Genomic DNA, 20,791 nt, shown 5'->3' with positions numbered 1-20,791 from the left:
GATAGTTGTTGAATAAAATATCGATCTAGTGGAAAATTTAAACATATCGATTAATGATGAGATGATACATACATCGATAGTTTATATTAACATAACATAAAATTTAAATTAAATGTTACGTTAATGTAGAGTATGTTAAGTACGTTATGTTAACAACACTTTTTTAACAGTTCGGTCGCTGCTCTGCCAATGTTAGAAAATTGAACTTGCAGAGGGTATTTATAATTTTGGTCAGAAGTTTAACCATAACGTGTATATATTCTTGATCTATAGGGGAATCTATATAGCCATAGATATGTCTGTTTTCAAATACTTTAAAAACTGAAAACATGGATTTATGTTTATAAAGTAGAAGAAACTGAAGAATCTACCTTATAAAATAGCCATTACTAATGTTTAAAACCAGGCGTGAGCTGAAATGCTCAGAAAATGCAAACAAATTTATCAGGTAGTAATTTTTTCTAGGTTCCAGAAGCCCACTTAGGAAATTCGTAACCATTTTTAAATAAACGAGTAAAAATGATCGAAGATTTTAAAGCGAATTAGAATTTAAAGAATTGGTAAGAACTCCAAAATTCCGGAAAACCGGTAAGATTTATCGATAGGTGGGTGTCCTCGCTAGCTTAGCAGCGACACCCCCGCCGTTTTCTTAACATTCTTCTGGTATTTTTCAGTGTATTGTACGTTAACAGGCACAATTGTGCATGTTAAGCGCACTAAGCGGCCCGCCAGATGGCGTCTTTTCATTCGGTAGTCGGTATTTTTTTATAATAAATTACAGTATATTTTTAGCCCATTTCTGCGTGTGTGCGTTCGTGTGAATATTGTGAATATTTTTTTACTGTGACAAAATAGACGAAAATCGGCTGTGGAAAACCGAAGTAAACACATTTAGGGATCATGGCGATTGGCCCTTAACCCTTGAGTGCCGTGCCGGCAGTGCCACGCCACAAAAATTCCAATACAAATCGAAATCGCAGAAAAAAACAACAAAAACGCCAAGTTTATGTCTTTAACTTTAAAGTTTGGGACAATCCGATCCGATCGGAAGCGGAACATATAGGCTGGCTATACTATATGGTATGGTAAGCCCCATTCGTTGCTGTATATCCAGTGTCGAGGGCGGAAAAGCCGTAGAAATCGCACAATTCCCGAATTTGCAAACTTAACCTCGCAGCGTTGTGTGCAAAAACGAAAGAAAAAAAAAGTCAAAGCAAAGCAAAGAAAACGAAAAGCGAAGCGAGTGCGAGCGAGTCAGCGATACTTGAGTGAAAAAGTCTCTCATTGTTATTATTGTTGTAGTGACTTTTATTTTTTCTCAGCCGGCGCTTTTATCTCGCACACACACACACACACAAATTGGCAAAGAATAAAAGTAAATTCAAATAAATACACTCGCAAAAACAAAAAACAAATAAATACCGGTAAAATATCAAAATCAGAAAACATTGTAAGCATAAAAAGTACGCATGTATGCGTGAGTATGTGTGTGTGTGACGATCTCAAAAGCGCAGGCAACGCAACAACAAAAGAAATAAGAAGATGGGGAAGAAGAAGATTCGGACAAAAATCTTATTGGGATTTCAGCTTGAAAAATTAACCCTTATGCGCGGCTGTTTTTTTTGGCTAATAAAAGGCTTGAATTCAATAAACATTTTCTTGTTTGAAAACGATATTTGCAAGATAAAGATTTGACATCTTATACGGTTGTTAATGCTTAACAATTTTAGGGTTGCCAATGCTTTAAGTGATAATTACAAAGTAAATTATAGTAATAAATTACTAAATTAAAACATATATTATAAATCTATACTGTCTATTCCTTACTTTTTATTGGGTACAAAGGTCAAAGTACACATGTCCTTAATCTTAAAACAATATATAAATATATTTTTAGATTTTTGTTGGGCCAAAGACTTTATATCAAGCAATTTATTTACAGAAAAATTTTCATTGAAACACGATTGCCAATTTATTTTTGGTAATTTTTTGTTAAGTGCTTTGAATGTTATGTATAAAACCCAAATACGGTTGATAAGGGGAAATGTCTTTAGATAAGGGACTTTATAGTAGGAAAGCAGTGCGTGTCATAAATATATATAAAATAATAACGATTACAAATTGTTATTTTTTTCAGATGAATTTGCTATTTTATTGCTATGGCTCTGACAAATCTTGTCGCATTAATTGCCGACATTTGCAATCGATCATAAAATCAATCCTAAAATGTTAAATAAGTAAAACATTCAAAGACCAAACAAAATCTCAGAAAAAACTATCATATCTATAAACAAATAAAATTCGCATTGGAAAAAACAATCATATTGCAATGGATCAATTTCAAACTTCGCTGAATCCACGAAAACAGGAGCTTTTGGAGGCTCGATTTATTGGAGTGAGGGTAAGTGCGATAGTTTATTTAATGCCTCAAAAATTTTGTAGAAATATTATAGTACATTATTATTAGGCTTTAAATTTCTTTTTGTCTATACTAGAAATTATAGAATATAGATCCTTGGGCTTTTTTTTCTTCAAACTATACAAATCAGAATTTAATTTTTACATACAGTGCAAAAATTTGTATAAGCACAATTTGGACTAAAAGTCCAAATCAAAATGTTTATAAACATCTGTTGCCCACTGTGCATAATTATATTTTCAGACCATATAAAAGGTTATATTTTGGCTTTCCGAGTTTCAAGGTATTTAATAAAAATTGTTATTAATAACTTTGAAAAATATTATGCCCCCAATTTTCTCGCTGTGCATGGCTTTGAATAGATCGCGGCGATTGGCTGTAAATGGGCTGGCCCCTGGGGCCATCGAAGGGTTAATGGCAAACGGTTATTGCACTTTGGAACTTTTGTTGTTTTGTCGAGATGCACATGCAGATGCAGTTGTTGTTGCAGATGCTTTTCCGAAGTTCTTTCCCCTTGATGTTTTCTTTTTTTTTTGCACTTCTTTCTTGGCTTTGTGCCGCTTTGTTGAAGCGCAAGAAAAGGTATGAAAATGTGGAAAAAGCGAAAATAAATTAGCATTGGCAAAAGGGAGAACGAGAAAAGTGAGGGAAATTGGGAGGAAAATGGGAAAAATTGCGGGGATAATGCAAAGATGAGGCTGTGTGTGTGAGTGTATATATGGGAGTGTAAGTGGTAGGGAATGGGTGCCTATACCCAGCCTTCATTTCCCAACTCCCCACCCCCCGCATTTTCCACCCACTTCTGAGCTGCTCTTTGATGGTAAATACACTAAAAAAAGTGGAAGCAATTTTTTACAACTTATAATAAAGTTACCTTTCTTAGCACAACTTTTTTATATAAGTTCTGTATAGTATATTAAAAAAATATTCAATATATATTTGTGATATTTAAATTGATCTTTAGAAAACAAATTTTATAGCTTAAAAATTAAGATTCCAAGATAATAAAAAATGTAAATGAAATGAAAGGTAAAAATCGGTTAAACATTATGTTTTACTTCTTTTTTTTTTGCCAAGTGTATGACTTAATCGCAGCACTACCACAAGCGCACACATGGCCCTCATCTTGTTGTTGTTGTTGTCAACATCTCGTCACACACACAGCGAAATACTGTCAATACATAAATGCACAGTACTCGCTGTATATAAAAGTACATAAAGACTGAGACCACACACACATAGGCATATTTGCACCACCCACCTGAAAATCACCCAGAATGCCTATACACCACCCACTTTTCGCCCATTCCCCCCATTTTTGGTCTATTTGGTGTTTTTTTTTTGGGTGGGTGGCTCTGTGGATTTTCTTTTTGCATTTTGCCACGTTTCCCCTCGCTTCGTGTGTAATGGAATGAAAGCACAAATAAAAGGAAAGCTGATAACAGCAACAGAAGAATTTGCAGATAAAGCATAACAAATAAAGAAAAATATATTTATTACTTAAATTTAACACTAAATATAGACAAAATATGTATTCCCTTGTTATTTATAGTTATTAAGTTGTTTAGTAAAGAAATATTAAATTAAATTTGCATTTCTATTCTGGTGGCCGCAGCTGTATGGCAATGTAAACGAATATTTACATAGGGAGAAAATCAGCTGCTTTGATTTTATAATTTTAAAATTTCTTAACATAACAGGATAACGATAACGCTAACAGGGGGCACACAGAAAGCGAAAATAACAGCGTGCAATGCGCTTCCGCATGTTGTTAGCATTAACAGTGACGTCTCGCCGGCTGTCTCTCTCGCTCTTTTTTTTTGCCATTTTGCTTTTCTTCCTGCTTTGCACCTCTCTTCCTCTCTCTTTCTTTTAATGTGGTCGTAGGTCGGGCGCTGTTCGCTCTGCCGACGTCGACTGCACTGCTCCTCCAGTTTTTTCCTTTCCAGGAAAGTTAAAGGAATAAAAAAAATTCTTAGAAAAATCAAATCATTTATAAATAACATTTTGTAAAATAATTTATCTTTTAAAAAAAATATATAAATTAAACTATACCTCTTACTTTGTCCCTGTCTCTTTTCATGCCTGTCTGCTTATTGTGGTTTTATGTTTGTCGTCTTTGTGTGCCAAACACTCTACTGTTTGTGGTCAATCGGTTTACTATTGTGTTTATTTCGCCACTGTTGTTGTGGCAATATTAACGACCTTTTTATGAACATTTATGACGGAAGTTTGTCTGAAACCAATCGTATCGCCCCTAAGCACTTTATTAAATTCGCCAAACATCGGGGAAAATTTAATATAAATAAACCAATGCCATTGTTTGGGTGTCTCAAAAGAAATCAAAATACTTTTAAAAACAAACATTTATAAATGTCAATGATGATATTTTAGAAAGTAAACATCTCAAGGTACATATCTGACTCCAAATAAGCATTATTTTATAGCTTACCTGAGCAATAAAAATACATATTTGAGTTGAATATGAACAAAAATTAAATGAAGTAGTTAATAAAACCAACTAAAAGGACTACCCCAAAATAAGTACTTTAAATAAATTAGCGAAAAGATATTTCCTAAAAACCAAACCGAAAAATGTCAATAAACCCATTACCTATTAAAATAACTCTACTATTTGAAAACTAATTCCAAGTGATTTTATAACTTAACTTCTAAAACGTAAAACTATAAAATAAGAGTTTTAAATCGACTACTACAAAACGGCAAAAATAATAAAAATAATTGTTAAAATGTTATTTTTAGAAAGTACCTGTTTATTTGCCCACGTCTGTAAATCACAGACATAGAAGTTGCGTTAATGAAAGCTTAAAAAAAAGAGTTAAGGATTTTTCCAAGGAAAGCTGAAAAAAGGGACGACAAAAAAAAATAACATTTGGGCGGCCAGCACTCGCGATATGTCGCTGCCTCGGCCGACGTCGCTGCCGCAGTCGACGCCGGCAGCGGCAGAGGCAGCGACCGAGGCAGAGGAAGACGAAGCTGCGTTTTTGGCGACGTTCGCGCCGGCAGTTGAAAGTTGTAAGCGGTTCGTTGTCGTTGTCGTTTATCGCAGTTGTCCTGTTTGTCTTTTCCGATTTTTCGCCCCCAAACAACAACAGCAGCAGCAGCGTGAAGAGGAAAAGGAGAAGCAGAGCCAAAGCAGCGACGCCGGCAGAGCAAAAGAAGTTGCACGAGGAGGAAAGCAAACACTGCAGAAATAAGCCACAAAACGGACAGACTGATAAAAGCGAGGAGGAGCCGGAAAAGCGGTTTTCCAGCGGCGCACTTTTCCGCACATTTCACGCCTCAATGGAGTTTCAGTCGCTGTTATCGTTATCGTTATCGTTATCGCATCACCGCTTGTTGTTGTCATCGGCGCGGCTAAAAGAGCAAGAGAGCGTGCGAGGCGAAGAAAGCTAACGGAAGAGAGGGAGAGCCGAATTCATTGCAGAAAATGCAATTTCTCTTTGATTTTTTTTGAACGAATTTTTTTATGTGCAGTGTTTGGTAGTGTACAAAATTTATAAGAACAAGTATACAATAAAAACCAAAACTGAGTAAGTTGGGAAAACAAACAAACACTGAAGACGGAAGAGTGTGTGCCACAAAATCAAAAATAATTAAAATAAATACGGCTCAGATCTGTATGTAAAATAAAAGATAATAGAAAACACAAGCCATAAATAAAAAACAAGAAAAACCAAAAACACCAAAACAATGAGCAAAATAAAATACAAAATATTAAATAACAAAATAAATAAAACATAAAACTACAAACAGAAAATACGGTAAAATTAAATAAGATTAAACAATCAATTAAAAACTGCAGTGGAACAATGAATTAAATCATATTTAAATCCTAAATCAAAGCCAAAAAAGCAGAAAACCAAAAAACAAAAGCAACAGCACAGGCAAAAAACAAACAAAACGAGCGAAAGAGACGGAGAGAGGCGGACAGAAAGGGAGAGAAACAGCCGAGATGCCCGTGGTAAAACAGCGGAAAATGAGCCGCTTTAAGGTTAGTCCATCAAATCAAAAGAGATCTGCAAAAATAGAGAGGAAAATGGTCGGAAAAATGTTGGGAAAATTTACAAACAGCGAGTGAAAATTAACTAAGAGGGATAGATAAAAAAAATTAAGAGAAAGTGTCACAAACCCAATGAAAAAATTAAGAAGATGTAATTGAAAATCTTCAGATGTTATTAATAAAAATTGATTTTAATACTTTATTTATTTGTAATATATTTCCAAGACTTAAATTCAAATAATTTATGCAAATGTAGGGAAGATTAATATTAAATTTCATACTAAACAAATGAAATATAATTTTTCAATAGCCGTTAGTTTCCTTAAGCCGATAAATTCGATATGCCAAAAGGAAAGTGGTCAAAATCAAGAAGTTTTAGTGGCGCAACTAGAAAACCTAATTTCTCTTTTGTCTAGCTCTTCTTCATCTGCTTCGGCTTATTCTTCTTATTATTATTCGGCCACTTAATGCTTGGACTCCCCATGAAAAAATCAAATACACCACACAAAAAAACTAGTAGTACAAAAAAATGCGAAAAAAAATTCGCAAGTTCAATGAACTTGCCATGAAAATTATACGCTGCCAGCTCACGACGACAGAAGAAAAGGCCAAAGAAGAGGGGCTAGTAAAGGAAAACGGTGGAGAAAGAAGGGGGTAAAGACGTAGAAGAAGAAGAGACGAAGTAGGGGAGGAGAAAAGGCAAAATAAACTAGTCATGCGTCGCTGCTGCTGCATAGATTTTGCGACTGCGACCTGACCTAAAATGCAAAAAGTGCTTTTTTTCTCTTGTTCAGCTGTTAAAACGACACGTCTCTCCAAAAATGACTGTTACTTAACAGAAGTTAAGAGAGAGAGAGCGAGTAAGAAAAAGACAAGTAGAAAAAGAAAACAAATAAAATTGGAAAATAAATGCTGTGAAAAATGAAATGAAAATCTGTTGGCAGCTAAAGATTTAATTTAAAAAGTAGGTCAAATTTAAGTGAAAAGAAGTTGAATTTACAAATGATTTGACTTTTTTCTAAGCCATGGAAGTGTGTACGAATATTGGAGATTTAGGGCCTTTTTCTCTTCCGCCTGTTTAATTTAAAGGAAGTTTTGAACTCTAATTTCGCATATGTACGATTTAAATTTAACAAAGGGACTAAACGGCCCTTAAAGAAATAGGTCAATATATCAATTCAATTAATAACTAATTTATAAAAAATAAAATTGAAAAGATGGCAAAAAAAAAATCAATTTGGCCATTCCTATCGTATTTTATTTACACCATTTTTATTCACCTCATATCAAACTATTTACTCTTTAAACTGACGAGAAAAGAGACATTGTTACCCACCATAATTCCATGAAATATCAAATTAAACAATTATGTAAATGTGGTTTACTACTGACTCACTCAACTTAACTTTATTGTGGAAATTGAAAACAATTACTTCTTTAATAAAAAAAATGTCCAGTAGACTGCACATAAGCCATCAAAATATTCAATTTTAAATTTACATTTCGATTTATTCACTCGGTTTAACTGTATGCTGTTTTTTTTTTATTTAACGATTGTCAAGACCATTTTCCATAATGTCAAAAGAAATGAAACAATTATTCAGTCAACTTAACTTGGGATATTTTGAGAATATTTAAGCAATTATTTGTTCAAACCAAAAGGGACAGCAATTACTTACACGCATTTGAGCAATCAGAATATTTAATGTGGCACTTAATAATTGAATTACTATTCACGCACTTTTATGGAATAAAGTTATGAAAGTATTATAAAATAAATCGTTGAGCATTTTAATTAAGTTAGGCACTCTCACTTTAGTAATATTTGGTTCTTACTTACTTACGTATTACATAAACGATTGTGGAAATTTTGTAATCAGGAAAAAATGTTTCGTTCTGAGTGAAATTTGTTTTACGAGCTTTGGTTGGATGTAAACGTGGGGAAATATGTATCCTAGAAGTGGGTTGGGATTTTCGGGAGATTTTAGGCTTTTGATGCCCACAAAAGGCGACGACAACTGCGGCTCACTGGCGCCCCCTAGAGGACAATACCATATATATATTTGTGTGTGTGTGTGTCTATATACATATATATTTTTTCTCGGTTTATTTTATTTATTCTCTCTTTTTCTTGTGCAGATATAAAGGAGATAAGAGAGGGGTGTTGGTATGGAAGGTTTTTATAGAGAGTATTTTGGGGGAGGGGTTTTGAGGGGGCTCTCGGTAGTGGTATGGGGAGGGGGTTACATTCGTAGGTGCCGCCATCTGTCGTTTTTTTTTTGTTTGTATGAGTTGACATCACAACGGATATGGAATTTTTCAATATTTACGGTGGCTGCCATTGCTTTTGTTGTTGTTGTTAATGTATGCAGCTCACTCGTACACTGAAAGAAACTTTTTCTTTTTTGATTGGGGTTTTGGGTGGTGCGCAAAACCCCCGCCCCCCTTTTTTCCTACGCCCCCTTGAGAGACTCCTCTTCGTGCTTATGTAAGAATGTTCAGCATGTTTCGCTTTTATATACTTCGAGTGGGCGTTAGCTGTGCGGTGGGTGGGTTGGTTGAAAAAGGGGGCGGGGTTGCCCACGCATAACACCCTTAGCCTTATTTTTCCCATTTTTTTTTGCCATTTTTCCAGCAGCCATACACACACACACACACGTCTTTGTTATCCTTTCTGTTTTCCATTGTTTTTTTCCCCATTTTTGATTATATTTTTGTAATTTATTTAACTGTTCCGCACACAAAAGGAAATGCATCCTTACCCCAATAGGTGTCGCTGTTGAAAAAATGCAACAATTTGTTAGCCTTGAAGCGTTGAAAAGCGACCTCTAGTGGGGCTTCATTTTATTTAATTTTCGTCCTTTTGATGGGTATTATAAATATTAAGCATACGCCGTGTGTGCCAACTGGGAAAACACAAAGGTAAATTACATTTATGGGGGAATGTGTTTAAGTACCGGCAGAGGGTGTAGACTGAGACTTCTGTATAATAATAAAAATCTTCGTTGCACACGCGGCGTATGCGCAATTATTGCATCCCATTATTTACAAAATATTACGTATACGTAGAGGGGGGGGAGTTAAAAGTCTATAGAGTTTAAGACATTAAAAATCTTCTTTAAAAGATTTCTCTATTTATTCACTTTGATTTTGAAATATCTTAAGTGTGTGTAGAACAATTAGTTCTATCCCCCTACTTATACCGTTTAAGTAGCACTTAATTAATATGCCTAATGTGGCACTTAAATTCCCGTGTAATTTGTTGTACCTTTTGCGAAACATATTTGACTTTTTAATTTGGTTAATTTGCATTTTTGGGTTGGCGAGGAGAAGTGGAAACGCATTTGCGACCAGCTTAGAAGTGGCTGCAATAATATGAGCTATATGTATATATATTATATATACATAAATCGGGGGGCGCTGGCATATAGACCAGGAACTAATATAATATGCGTTAAGTATGTATATGCAGCTCAACGCAAACACACACACACTTACACACACTCGTAGTGCCATAATTTCAAGCGTGTGTGTGTGTAAGTGTGGCCTTTGTATAATGAGAATCGTTGGCCAGCGCATTATACATATTTATATAATTGCATTTTGTTTGCTTATAAAGGATGTACGCACACACACACACACCCATATGCATGTGTGTGCACACTCTCAAAAGCACACATTTATAATGAGGCGAGGGTGGTTTTTAAACTTGTATAATTATAATTAATTTTTGAAATATTTATTTACTCATTGAAACCTATCATTCAACTGTAGTATAAGTTTGTTTATTATTAAAGATTCTTTAAATTTTAAATTAAATAATATTACAAACATCTTAAATATGTTTTTTTAAAATGTTAAAGTATTATTTTTAAAAAAGCTTGAGATTAATTTTTTTTTTCTTTCTCGCGACTGGAACTGTGTTATTTTTTAAATTTCTATTATTTTATATCCAATATTAATCACTCAAACAGGTTATTTGTTTATCTTAAGCTTATCAAAAAGAATTTTTAACGTCTAAAAAAAATGAACTTATGACTTTCTTGAACACTGTGGAAACTTCATTAACCCCCCTCGCCGCCTGTCACCCATTCTGTATGTATAACTCTGTGGTCTCTTCAGTGTTTGCCCAACATTTGCCAGTCATAAAACCCCCCAACGGCACAATCGCACATCCATCCGTATACGTATATTCGCCATATTCGCAGCACGGAGATTACGATTTTCGCATGGATTTGGCAATTGAAAATTAGCGGATTAGGGCTGGACGCCTCAGCGAGGCTTCACTGTGGTGCTGCGAGGGGATTTCAAGGGGTTTCGTTGCGGTTTTCGGGGAGTATTTATTGCTAAATGGTTATCATTGTTATGCAGACATTTTAGTTGTGGAGCGCATGTAAGTGTTATACTGGTACTGGTCAAGGGAAAATCAACAATCATAAAAGAAAGAACATGACAATATGATAGTTTCGTTTTTATAAAGCTTAAGCATTCCATCTCCTTCCTTTTTTTCGTACATCTGTTTGTATTGCATCTTGACCTACACTGCAGTGGAAAATATATGTTTATTAAATATTAAATAATTAAATATAAATTTTATATTAATGTTAAATCAATGTTATCATAGTTAGAGGTTTATCTAGGGCACTAACAATTTTACAATTTAATACCAAGGGTAAAGTTTTAACAACTGGGTTTTATTTAATATGGCTTTTTATTTAATAATAATGTTAAATTAATGTTAAATCGATTATTATTAGTTTTAATGGTTTATATTAGTGCCCTTAACAATTTTACAATTTATTGATACTATGGAAATTTAAGTTGTTTAAATTTTAAGTTGTTTAAATTGTTAATAGCTTTTGTATGGTGTAAGCCTTAGACACAAGATTAAATATTGGGAAAAGTATTGATTTATAATTACCTACAGTACAGTAATCGAATTATATTAAGATTCGCCTTGAGTTAGGAGATATAATTGATTGAAAATGGTTAGACACTTTTCCCCCCATAACAAACATTGAGTTTAAAATATTCTTTACCTTGTTCGGTTTTTATATTTTAGATTTCATACAACCAATTGTACAACTTAAAGAATATTTTATTTATAGTGATTTTGATTTATGCAAGTTTCACTGTATTTGTACTTTTGTACCAGTGTTTTTATCAAAGCTCTTGGCCTCTGTGTCAACCCACGCGCTCATCTACGAGTGTCCTGCTCCTGTATCCTGAATGTGTGTGTGCGTGGGTGGTTCAGTGGGCTCCTCGGTGGGTGGTGAATGGTGTTTGGTTCAGTGGGTGGGTGGCTCTGTGGCTGGGTGGTTTAGTGCCTCGGTGGTTCGCCGGCTGCATGGCAACGCAGCTCGACGCATTTCAGCCGGATGCCTCCAGTGGCAACCAGTTAGTTTTGAGAGCACAGAGAACTTAGGATGGGTATAGGGGGCGGGGGGTTAGAATGGATTGGGTGGTGCAAAGCGGGGGGACTCATAGGTGCGGGGTCCAAAACCATCGAAACATTCGGGCCCAGGCAAAAGCAGCAGAGGCTACAGGCTACATTCGGCTGGCTATCCCATTTCCCCGGCACTTTGCACATAGTTATAAGCCCCGCTTTCGCCCCCCTTGGATTTCTCTTTCCCCCCTGCTTTTTGTGGCGCGACTACAACACTACAGATGCAGATATACAGATACAGATACAGACTGCTCTCGGCTCCAGATGCGGATGCAGATGCAGATATACGGATAGCATGGATAGCACGGATAGCGGGATGCATATACATACGTATGTATCCGCATCTGGTTGCGGCGGCGTTTCTGGTACATAGAGCAGCACATCTATGCCTCCTTTGGGCTTTGGTGTGTATCCATCCTGTGCAGTGTACACTGTACACCACTCTGCACCACCCGCCGCCATGTATCGGCAGCTCAGCTTTCTGTTAGTTTTCCCTCAATCGCATTTCCTTCTTTCACTTTTCCGCGACAAGCTTTCCCTGATTTGGTGGCTTCCTTTTTGGAGCATACTTATTGGGTTGCTTTTCAATTTTAAGAAGGGCTTGGAAAAATAGGTTAACTTATTTTGGGCAGTTTAATTCAGACTTTTGGAAAATATAAGCATTTCAATAGGTGTTTGTCTTTGTTGTAATTTAATCAAATAATGATACGCAGCTGATAATAATAAAAGGCTGAAAACACTTCTAAGGAGGTAAATTGTTCCATTTTGAGACGAAGTGTCGACCATACTATTGGAATAAATAAGGAACAAATAAGAATGATTTTGCTGAACTGAACAGGATCCTTATTCAATTTAAAAGTGGTAAGAGTAATGAGAGTAATGTTAAGTGTTAATGAGTAATGAATATTAAAAAGCTTTTTTTTAAGTACGCAGAGAAATATTCTTTATTTTTATGTGTCAAAAATTGGAAGGACCTTAAATTGTTAAAAAAAATTTCCTGTGAAAAAAAATATTAAATACTTAGTAATAAACACATTTTTGATTAATTTAAAGTATTTAACCACATTTTTATTAGCTCTTTTTTACCTTTAAAAATCGTTTAATAATATGTAATTCTGTCATTTTGGTTGTAAAACTTGCAACATGAAATCGAAAAATTAAAGTAAATTTAAGTCTAGCCCAAGTTCCCCATACTCACTTTAACTTAACGTCATGTTCACTCAATTTGTTTTCTTTTAATTTATTTAATTTGTTGTGAGTGCTTTGCAAAATTTCGGACTTACAATATCAGCATTTGTGTAAAATATATGTTTATATACCATCTGTTCTTGATGTTTTAAAAGTTTTGCAACTTGCTCTAGCTACTTTTCCTTTGTGTTCTCCTCCTTTATTTTCATTGTGTGCAAAGCAAATTAAAAATTCAATTTTGTTGTGAAACTTTTGCACTTTGTAATGTAACTGGCCGCCGTCTTCTCCACCTTCTGGAAATAAGAAAGGACCCGCCTCGCCTCTATTATCCTTGCCTTTTGGCCTTTTTCCTACCCTTTTTGCAACATTTTCTGATGTTGCGTGCATTTGTGCAATATGTTAAATAATTGAGAGTGAGTATGGCAACTCATAACCCCCGCATATTTTCCTGTTCCTGACTTTCAAACCCTTTTCTATTTTCTGTATCCCTCTTTCTCCACCTTTACTTATCCCATTTTTCTGCCTCTGCTTTGGGCTTTCTTCGTGTCCCTTGCTGTGTGTGTATTTTGCCTATATGGGCGTGTGGTGCCACGCCTGCAATATTTGGGTTTGCGAAAAGTTTCCGGGCATTTTTGGCAGTCGGTGGCAACCCTTAGTGCATTTCCTTGTTTTTTTCTAGAACGATTTTTAAGAGTTTGAACCAAATACTACCATAATTAACAAGCCATTTAGCTAAGCCAGTTGTAAAATGCAAATAGTATTTTGCCAGTCATAGAAACATACATAAATAGGCCTTTGATGATCGGCGGAAACAGATTGGATATAAGGTCGCTAACGGTACCGTTAGAGAGTTAAATTATCGAACATTTAAGTTAAGAAAGTTCGAAGGTTCGTCATTAAACGATGATCAATTTATATTAACAGTTTTTACCAAAAAATTTAAAGATATCATGACTTTATTTTAAGAATCGCCTTTTTTTATCGTTTTTTTTTAAAGGATTTTTTTTTCTGTCTGGTAAAACGAGAGGATTTTTTCATTTATTTTTATTTTTCTTAAATTTTTGTACTAAAATATTTTTTATTTGCTTATTTTTAATTTTCTGTTAGTTTATCTTAGTCAAGATTAATTTAGCTTTTGTATTTTTTAAAATAATTTTTCAATTTCAAATTTTTTGTTTAAGATTTGTTTAAATTTTAAGCTTTGCCTTCTAGGCAGGTTTTAAATCAGTTTTTCCATCTTTGACCAGGTGCAACCCTTCACTAATTTCAGCTAGATTCGTTTGCGCTGTTTACCTGTCGACGGTTGTCTAATGTTGCTGCTGTTGCTAATGTTGTTGCTGTTGCTCTTGGTGATGTGGCTGCTGCTGCTTTGGTGCCTTTTATTTTTGTGTTGCCTTTTGCTGTTGGTCATTGGCCTGTTTTGTCGTTTGTGTTGCGTCGGTCAGTTTTTCGGTTGCCATAGAGCAACAATAGCAAGAAGATCACTGGCAACAGAAATATCAACAATATCAGAGACTAAAATATAATAAAGAGCTACAATAATCTTCTTAATTACATGCAAAATCAGCAGCAACAAGAGATGAATTAGCTAAAAATAAACACTTGAAATTGCAACAACAACAGCATAAATATCAAGTGCAATAACAAACAAATAACAAACAAATAACAGCAGCAGCAACAACAGGAGCAATAGCAGCAGCAACATAAGGAACAACAGGAGCAAGAAGAGCAACAACAACACCTTAAATTGCGTCGCGATATTCAACATTTGCCATGGGGCTGATGTTGCTTTTGCTGCTGCAGTTGCTGTTGTTGCTGCTGCGGCTGAGACGACGACGACATCGCTGGTTGCTGTTGCTAGTTGCTGCTGGCTGGTTGCTGGTTGCTAGTTGTTGTTGCCTAGGTTCACATTCTCATTACAGTTCATTCACCCAAAAGATACGGCTTTATGTATCTATTAGTTATGTATGTGCCTCACAGCCTTCAGTTCAGTTCAGTTAAGTTTTGTTGTTGCTGTTGCTGTCGATGGGGCAAGCTGCAACAGCAATAGCAACAACAACATCGCCATCAGCAGCAGCAGCAACAGCAGCCTCCGCCTGCAGTTTCAGCCAAGTTTTGATTTGTGTTATGTTGTAGATACACACAGGCAAACACACATATGCGCGAACCGGAGGCAGCAGCCGCAAATGCAGATACAGATACAGATACATTCCTCTTGACCATCTGTCGTCGTCGTCGTCGTCATCTGTCTCACCTCTGCCCCTCTCACTCACACACTAGCCCCCTCTCTTCCCCACCCAAGTCAAAGTTTCGCATTGTTCATCTGACAAAAAAAAAGATTGCAAAAAAAAAAACAATCCACACAGTTGGTTTACAACTTTCAGATAGTTTTTGAGTCAGTTGAGTTACATTGCCTATTAATGTAGTTGAAAAATGATATAAATAACTCACAAGTATTTGAGCATACTTTAAGATCTTTTAAAACATTTTAAAGCCTCTTAAAAAATCGGTTTTGTTTCTAATTTAAGGTTTAATTATAAATACTTTAACATTTTCATAATTGTACTTTTATTGCATTTTTTAGAAAATAACTGTGTATTTTCACTCGAATTTTTATTACATTTTACTAAGTTGTTGAACATTTTAAAGCTTTTATGTAATTCATGTTACAAAATTTTATTTAAATACGTAATTAATTTTAATTTATTCATACTTACATAATTACCATAAACTATTTTACATTTATCTAACAAACCATAAAAAATATGTGTTTTATTTATGTGTACAAATCATTGTTTATTAGAAGGCTAATTAATTCCTTGTTTCTCTTTTTTTTGCAGGTGAGTTTCCGTGTTCCGTTTATAAAATACTGAAAGAATAATTAAGCCATTAATTTTCCATGTGGTAAGATATTAAAAAATACACATTAGAAAATTTTTACCATTTCTCGTATTCTATTAGCGATTGCCATCTACTTTTCTTTCTCGGCAAAAAACCTTTTTCGCCAAAATTTCGACCAACTTTTGTTGTTGTTTTAAAAAAAAAGAAGAAGAACTTGGTGGAAAGAGAGCTCTTTTTTCAACGCCCCCCTCGGGGATTTTTCCACCTTCTCACTTTTCATGGCGGGCTTAGTTTTCCAATGTGCAACATGCAGCATCTGCGGCAGAAAGAGACGGGGGATATCGTCAGCCAAAGAGCGAGAGAGAGCTAGAGAGATTGGAGGTGGAAAGTGGAGACTGCCATTTCCAGTGTGTATTTAGCAAAATGCTTTGTTGCTGTTGTAGTTTAGTTTTCCCACTTCCAGGCAGCAGTCAACTGCTGCAACTGCAACAGCAACAACCGCAGCAACAGCAACTAGCAACCTGCAACACCAACAATCTGCAACCTGCAACAACAAAAGGGGGCTCAAAACTCAACACAGAGCTTTTCGAACAGCCTCAGAGCCTCGGTTTTGTGTCTATTACATACAGTGAAAACAGAACCTCCCCCCTCCCAAAAACCCCCTTGGAATTTTCCAATCCCCCGCCCGCCCTTTTTGTTAGCCAAATGCAACCAAACAACCATGATGACGAGCTGACGGTGGCAATGCCTCGCCCTAGAAAATTCCCTACTACCCCATAAGCCCCTGACCCCCCACCACCAACACCACCCCCTCACCCCTGGGGGCCACTTTGATTTGTAGACCCCTCTTCCCCCTTTGACCCCCATCCTCCGCCACTGGGAGCTTAGTTTAGTTTTTGGGTATACATAAATCAAAACCTTCTTGCAGTCCATCGGCGATTTTGCAACATTTTTTCAGTCAAATGAAATCGAGAGAAAAATTCCACAGCCGCTGAAAAAGCAAGCACTTTAAGCTCGATTTAAATGTTACCTACTAAAATGATATGATTACAAACATGATTAAAAAAAATTTCAAGCTAAATAAGCCAGAAAAAAGAATTATAAATTTGAATTTTTTTAAAATTTAACAAAACAAACTATTTAGAATATACCCGTATTTACCCGTCAATTTTATATTGGTAGGTACACATATACCCTCTACTATCTTTTCAATTGGCAATTAATTCAGATCAAGAATTAAGTTTCCAGCACTTGAGCAAATTACCTGTCTTAACCGCTGCATTGTCTTTCAATCAGGAGGATAGCCAGCCCATCAAATATATCACAGCTTTAACCCTTAACGTCTGTGATCCAATTCTCGGGCTTGGCCCCCGACACCAACACCCATTCACCCAACTCCTTAACCCTTTCAAACTTCAAACTGCTGGTCTTCCCTTAGGTGAACATTGGGAATTACTCACGTAACTTAACCAAACGTGGGGGAATCACATAATCACTCGATTCCCAGTCAGCACACGTTGATGTTGGCTAACTCCTAATAATTCCTCCTGGTCGAAAATCTTTTGTTCTAGACCCCGATGTGCGAGGGAGATGGGCTTTATGGCCAAAGAGGGAGAACGAGTGAAAGAGAGAGAAAGCTGCAAATTGGCAACACTCACACACATCGAGAGTTTGGCTAATAAGTGAAGTATCCATAATTGTTTGATGGGGAAAGGGGGCGTGGCACCCGGCACCATCTCATATTTGCTCTAACCCAGAAATCATAACTCTCCACCATGGTGTGGCATTTCAACAGCTGGGCTCAAAAGATTAGCAGTAATTAACAAACTCTAGAAATAAAATATAAAATTAATAAATAAAAATCATAGAAAGTTAAATTTAATTTATCGATTGTGATTATAAGTATTATTACATTTTTGTTTTTGTTATTTGATCATAATCACAAACATTTCTTTAATCTAAAGCAACAGTAATAATAATAATAATAATTTTTAGATACGATTATTATCGATGTTTTTGCTTTAAATATCTTTAAGGTCACTTATTTGTTTTACTTTTCCTGCGCGATATATTTTTCTAGCTTCAAAAGAACGTATTCTGGTTTAAGCAATTTATAAATATCGATAAATATCGATAATTTCGATATTATTTGTTTAGATTTTTAACTACTACCATTATTTTGAGCACAACTGTATAAGCCAAACTATTGAAATGTTGGAACACTCTGGCCTTTTGTATCTTTGTATCGGTGTGTGGCTCGTTTTATATCTGTGTGGGTATATCCTGGCAAAGGTGTGTTTGTGTGTGTGTGTGGGATGCGTGAGTTGCATGAGTGCAGGATGCGCGCGCTGCACAGAAACGCACATACACAAGCACACACTTTGGACATGAGAAGCTCAAGGAACAAGCGACGACGATGGTCCTCAATCAGGAATTTCTAGGCGGAAAATGGGGTGGAGAAAATTGGTATGGGGATGGATGTGGAATGGGATGGCTAGTGGAATGGCAAGTGGAATGGGATGTGGATGTGGAAGTGGAGGTGACCGGGTGGCGAATCGTTGGAGGATTGGTGGAAAATCGTGGAAAATTTTCGGCAGCCGCCAACCCATTAACACGATGGCCACGATGACGATGACGATATGACGAGCGCAACTCCACTTCGGTTGGCTGGATTTGTTTGTCGTCGCTTTTTGGGTTTTGCCTTTGTGTTAATATCACGGCAACACTGGAACTGCTGGACCTGAGGACCCATCTACCCATCTACCCATCTGCATGTGTACATGTCTACATATATATATGCATGTATTGGCAAATATATAGCCATTTATGTACCAGGTCCTCGATGTCCTCGAAAGTGGCAAGTGCAAAAGAATAATAAACATCGGTAGTGTGTGCTTGTTGTCGTAATCGTAATTGTCTGGAATATAAATAAATCGATTCGTCTTTAATAAATACAAACAACCTTAATAATACATGGCTTAATTAATATTTACAATATAATATGTGGACACCAACAATTTTAACTCAATATTGTCTTAAATTTATGTCAAAACTGTGATTATGTTGCTCAAAGCAAATGCAATTACAGTTAAATCTAGGAAATTATAATTCAGTTTCCAAAAAGTTCATACATGTTAATAAAACTACAAATTCTTTTACCAAAATATAAAGTTTTTTTCAACTTAAATTTCCGATTTCCGAGTAAATACGAAAATGTTAGTGATCAAATTTTTCTAGTAATTTGTAAACATTTTTGGCACTAGACAATTGAATTAGCTTGAACTCTAAACACTCAGCTCAACACCGACGATTATGTGCTTGGAAAAAGGGATGTGTTAAGAGGTTTAGTCTCCTACTTCTGGTCCTACGAATTTTAGGGAATTTTGCATTAATTTTTTCCCCCCAATTTCGGAGTCTATTTTTGGACCATTTGTGTCTGGAATTTATACCACCTGCCTTCGCCAGAACTTGTATGTCCATTTTGGTTTTGATTTGCATAACACGTGGTGGACAGGTGTGGTTGTCTTTTGCTTTGGTTGCCAAATTTGTGGCAGTTTTCACTGCTTGCTCCTTAAGCTGGGTTTTGTCGGAAAATGTATGGTACATTTTCCCTGTTTGTACGCCCACTTTTACTCTGAGTTTGACAGTCCACTTTTCAACCAACATTTTGCTCCTGGTTTCTCCTACTTTTCCTGCTGTTTTCCTGCCTTTATGGTTGCCAGTCTGCCCACACACTTTTCCTGCCCTTAACCTGACTGTATTTTCCACCCGTTTTCTTTCACATTTTCTCTTTAATTTTCCTCCATCCCCATTCGTACCCCTCCACTTTTTCCGCCCATTTTCCCTGCACTTTTAGTCCTTTGCCTTTTGTCAGCTGTTGCAGTAGCTTCAGGCAATCTCTCCTTCTTTTTCCTCACATGGAAAGCCCTCACACATGGGAAAACCTTTCCAATATTTTTCGGAATCCCATTTTTTTTTTCTATTTTCAAGTGCATTTATTACAACATTTTGGGCTCCACTTTTTTAACCACTCTTTTTTCCGTTGTTTAACACCCTTTAAACCCTTTTTCAATCATTTGTAACCCCTTTTTTCCGTGCACTTCATTTTGCATGGGTGGCGGTGGGGGGAGGAGGGGGTTTAGGGAGGTGTTGCACTTCGGTTTTGCGTTCGTTACCGTTGTCACGAGCCAAAAATTGTGCGCTGATTCTATTTTGTGTGTGTCCATAACTCAGCAACTACCCAGTGAAGCTATTATACCCCTCTCTTTCGCACCGCCATCATACGGCTAGCCCCCTCTCGCTTGCACCTCCACTGTTGCCATCTCTCTCATCGAGGGGCAGAGTGAAGAAGAAGAAGATGCAGAAGCAGAAGAAGGAGAGGCGTCTCTGGAGAGAGAGAAAGGCTTTCTCGCATCCAGAAGTTGTTGCCACTTTAAGTTGGTACCGTTCGCTGTCGTTTGTCGTTGTCGGGTTAACGGTATCCCAAAGACACATACAAACACACACATACAGATATACACCGCACCCACACACACCTACACATTAAAGACACACCCACATGCAGGACAGGAAATTGGCGGAAAAGCCGCCTTAAGACAAAGGAAGTCACAAAACCAAAAAAAAAAAAGAAAAAAAAAAGACCCACAAAAAAGGGAGACTACATGATACTCAGAAATCTGCTGGTAAATATTAATTACCAAAAAAACACAAATTTTACTTTTACTTGCAATGTTTTAGTGAGAGTCTCTGTGTGTGTGTGTGTGTGAGCCTGTGGGTGTATGTGTGCATACAGAAAGATGATTGACTAAATGAATTGTCCAGCAACAAGTGGGAAATTCTAGATTGTGGTTAGTAATGAAGCTTCGAAGAACAT

At 36.2% G+C, this 20,791-nt stretch overlaps 1 protein-coding gene across 2 annotated transcripts in view; it reads left to right on the top strand.

Moving 5' to 3' along the window:
- The first annotated feature begins 782 nt into the window (after window positions 1–782).
- Window positions 783–20,791, top strand: part of Tlk (Tousled-like kinase) — a 74,017-nt gene continuing 54,008 nt past the window's right edge. Inside the window, exons 1-2 of one of the 2 annotated variants that reach the window (XM_017138082.3) lie at window positions 783–1,085; window positions 2,138–2,401. In XM_017138082.3, coding sequence (XP_016993571.2) covers window positions 2,330–2,401 — 72 coding nt within the window. In that variant the 5' untranslated portion in view covers window positions 783–1,085; window positions 2,138–2,329. Of the gene's footprint in view, window positions 1,086–2,137; window positions 2,402–6,127; window positions 6,435–20,791 lie in introns of those variants that run through there. The other variant, XM_017138084.3, reaches the window with a different exon arrangement.

Source organism: Drosophila takahashii, chromosome X (assembly GCF_030179915.1).
Source record: "Drosophila takahashii strain IR98-3 E-12201 chromosome X, DtakHiC1v2, whole genome shotgun sequence".
Taxonomy (NCBI): Eukaryota; Metazoa; Arthropoda; class Insecta; order Diptera; family Drosophilidae; genus Drosophila; species Drosophila takahashii.
This window is presented reverse-complemented; position numbering and strand designations above follow the sequence as displayed.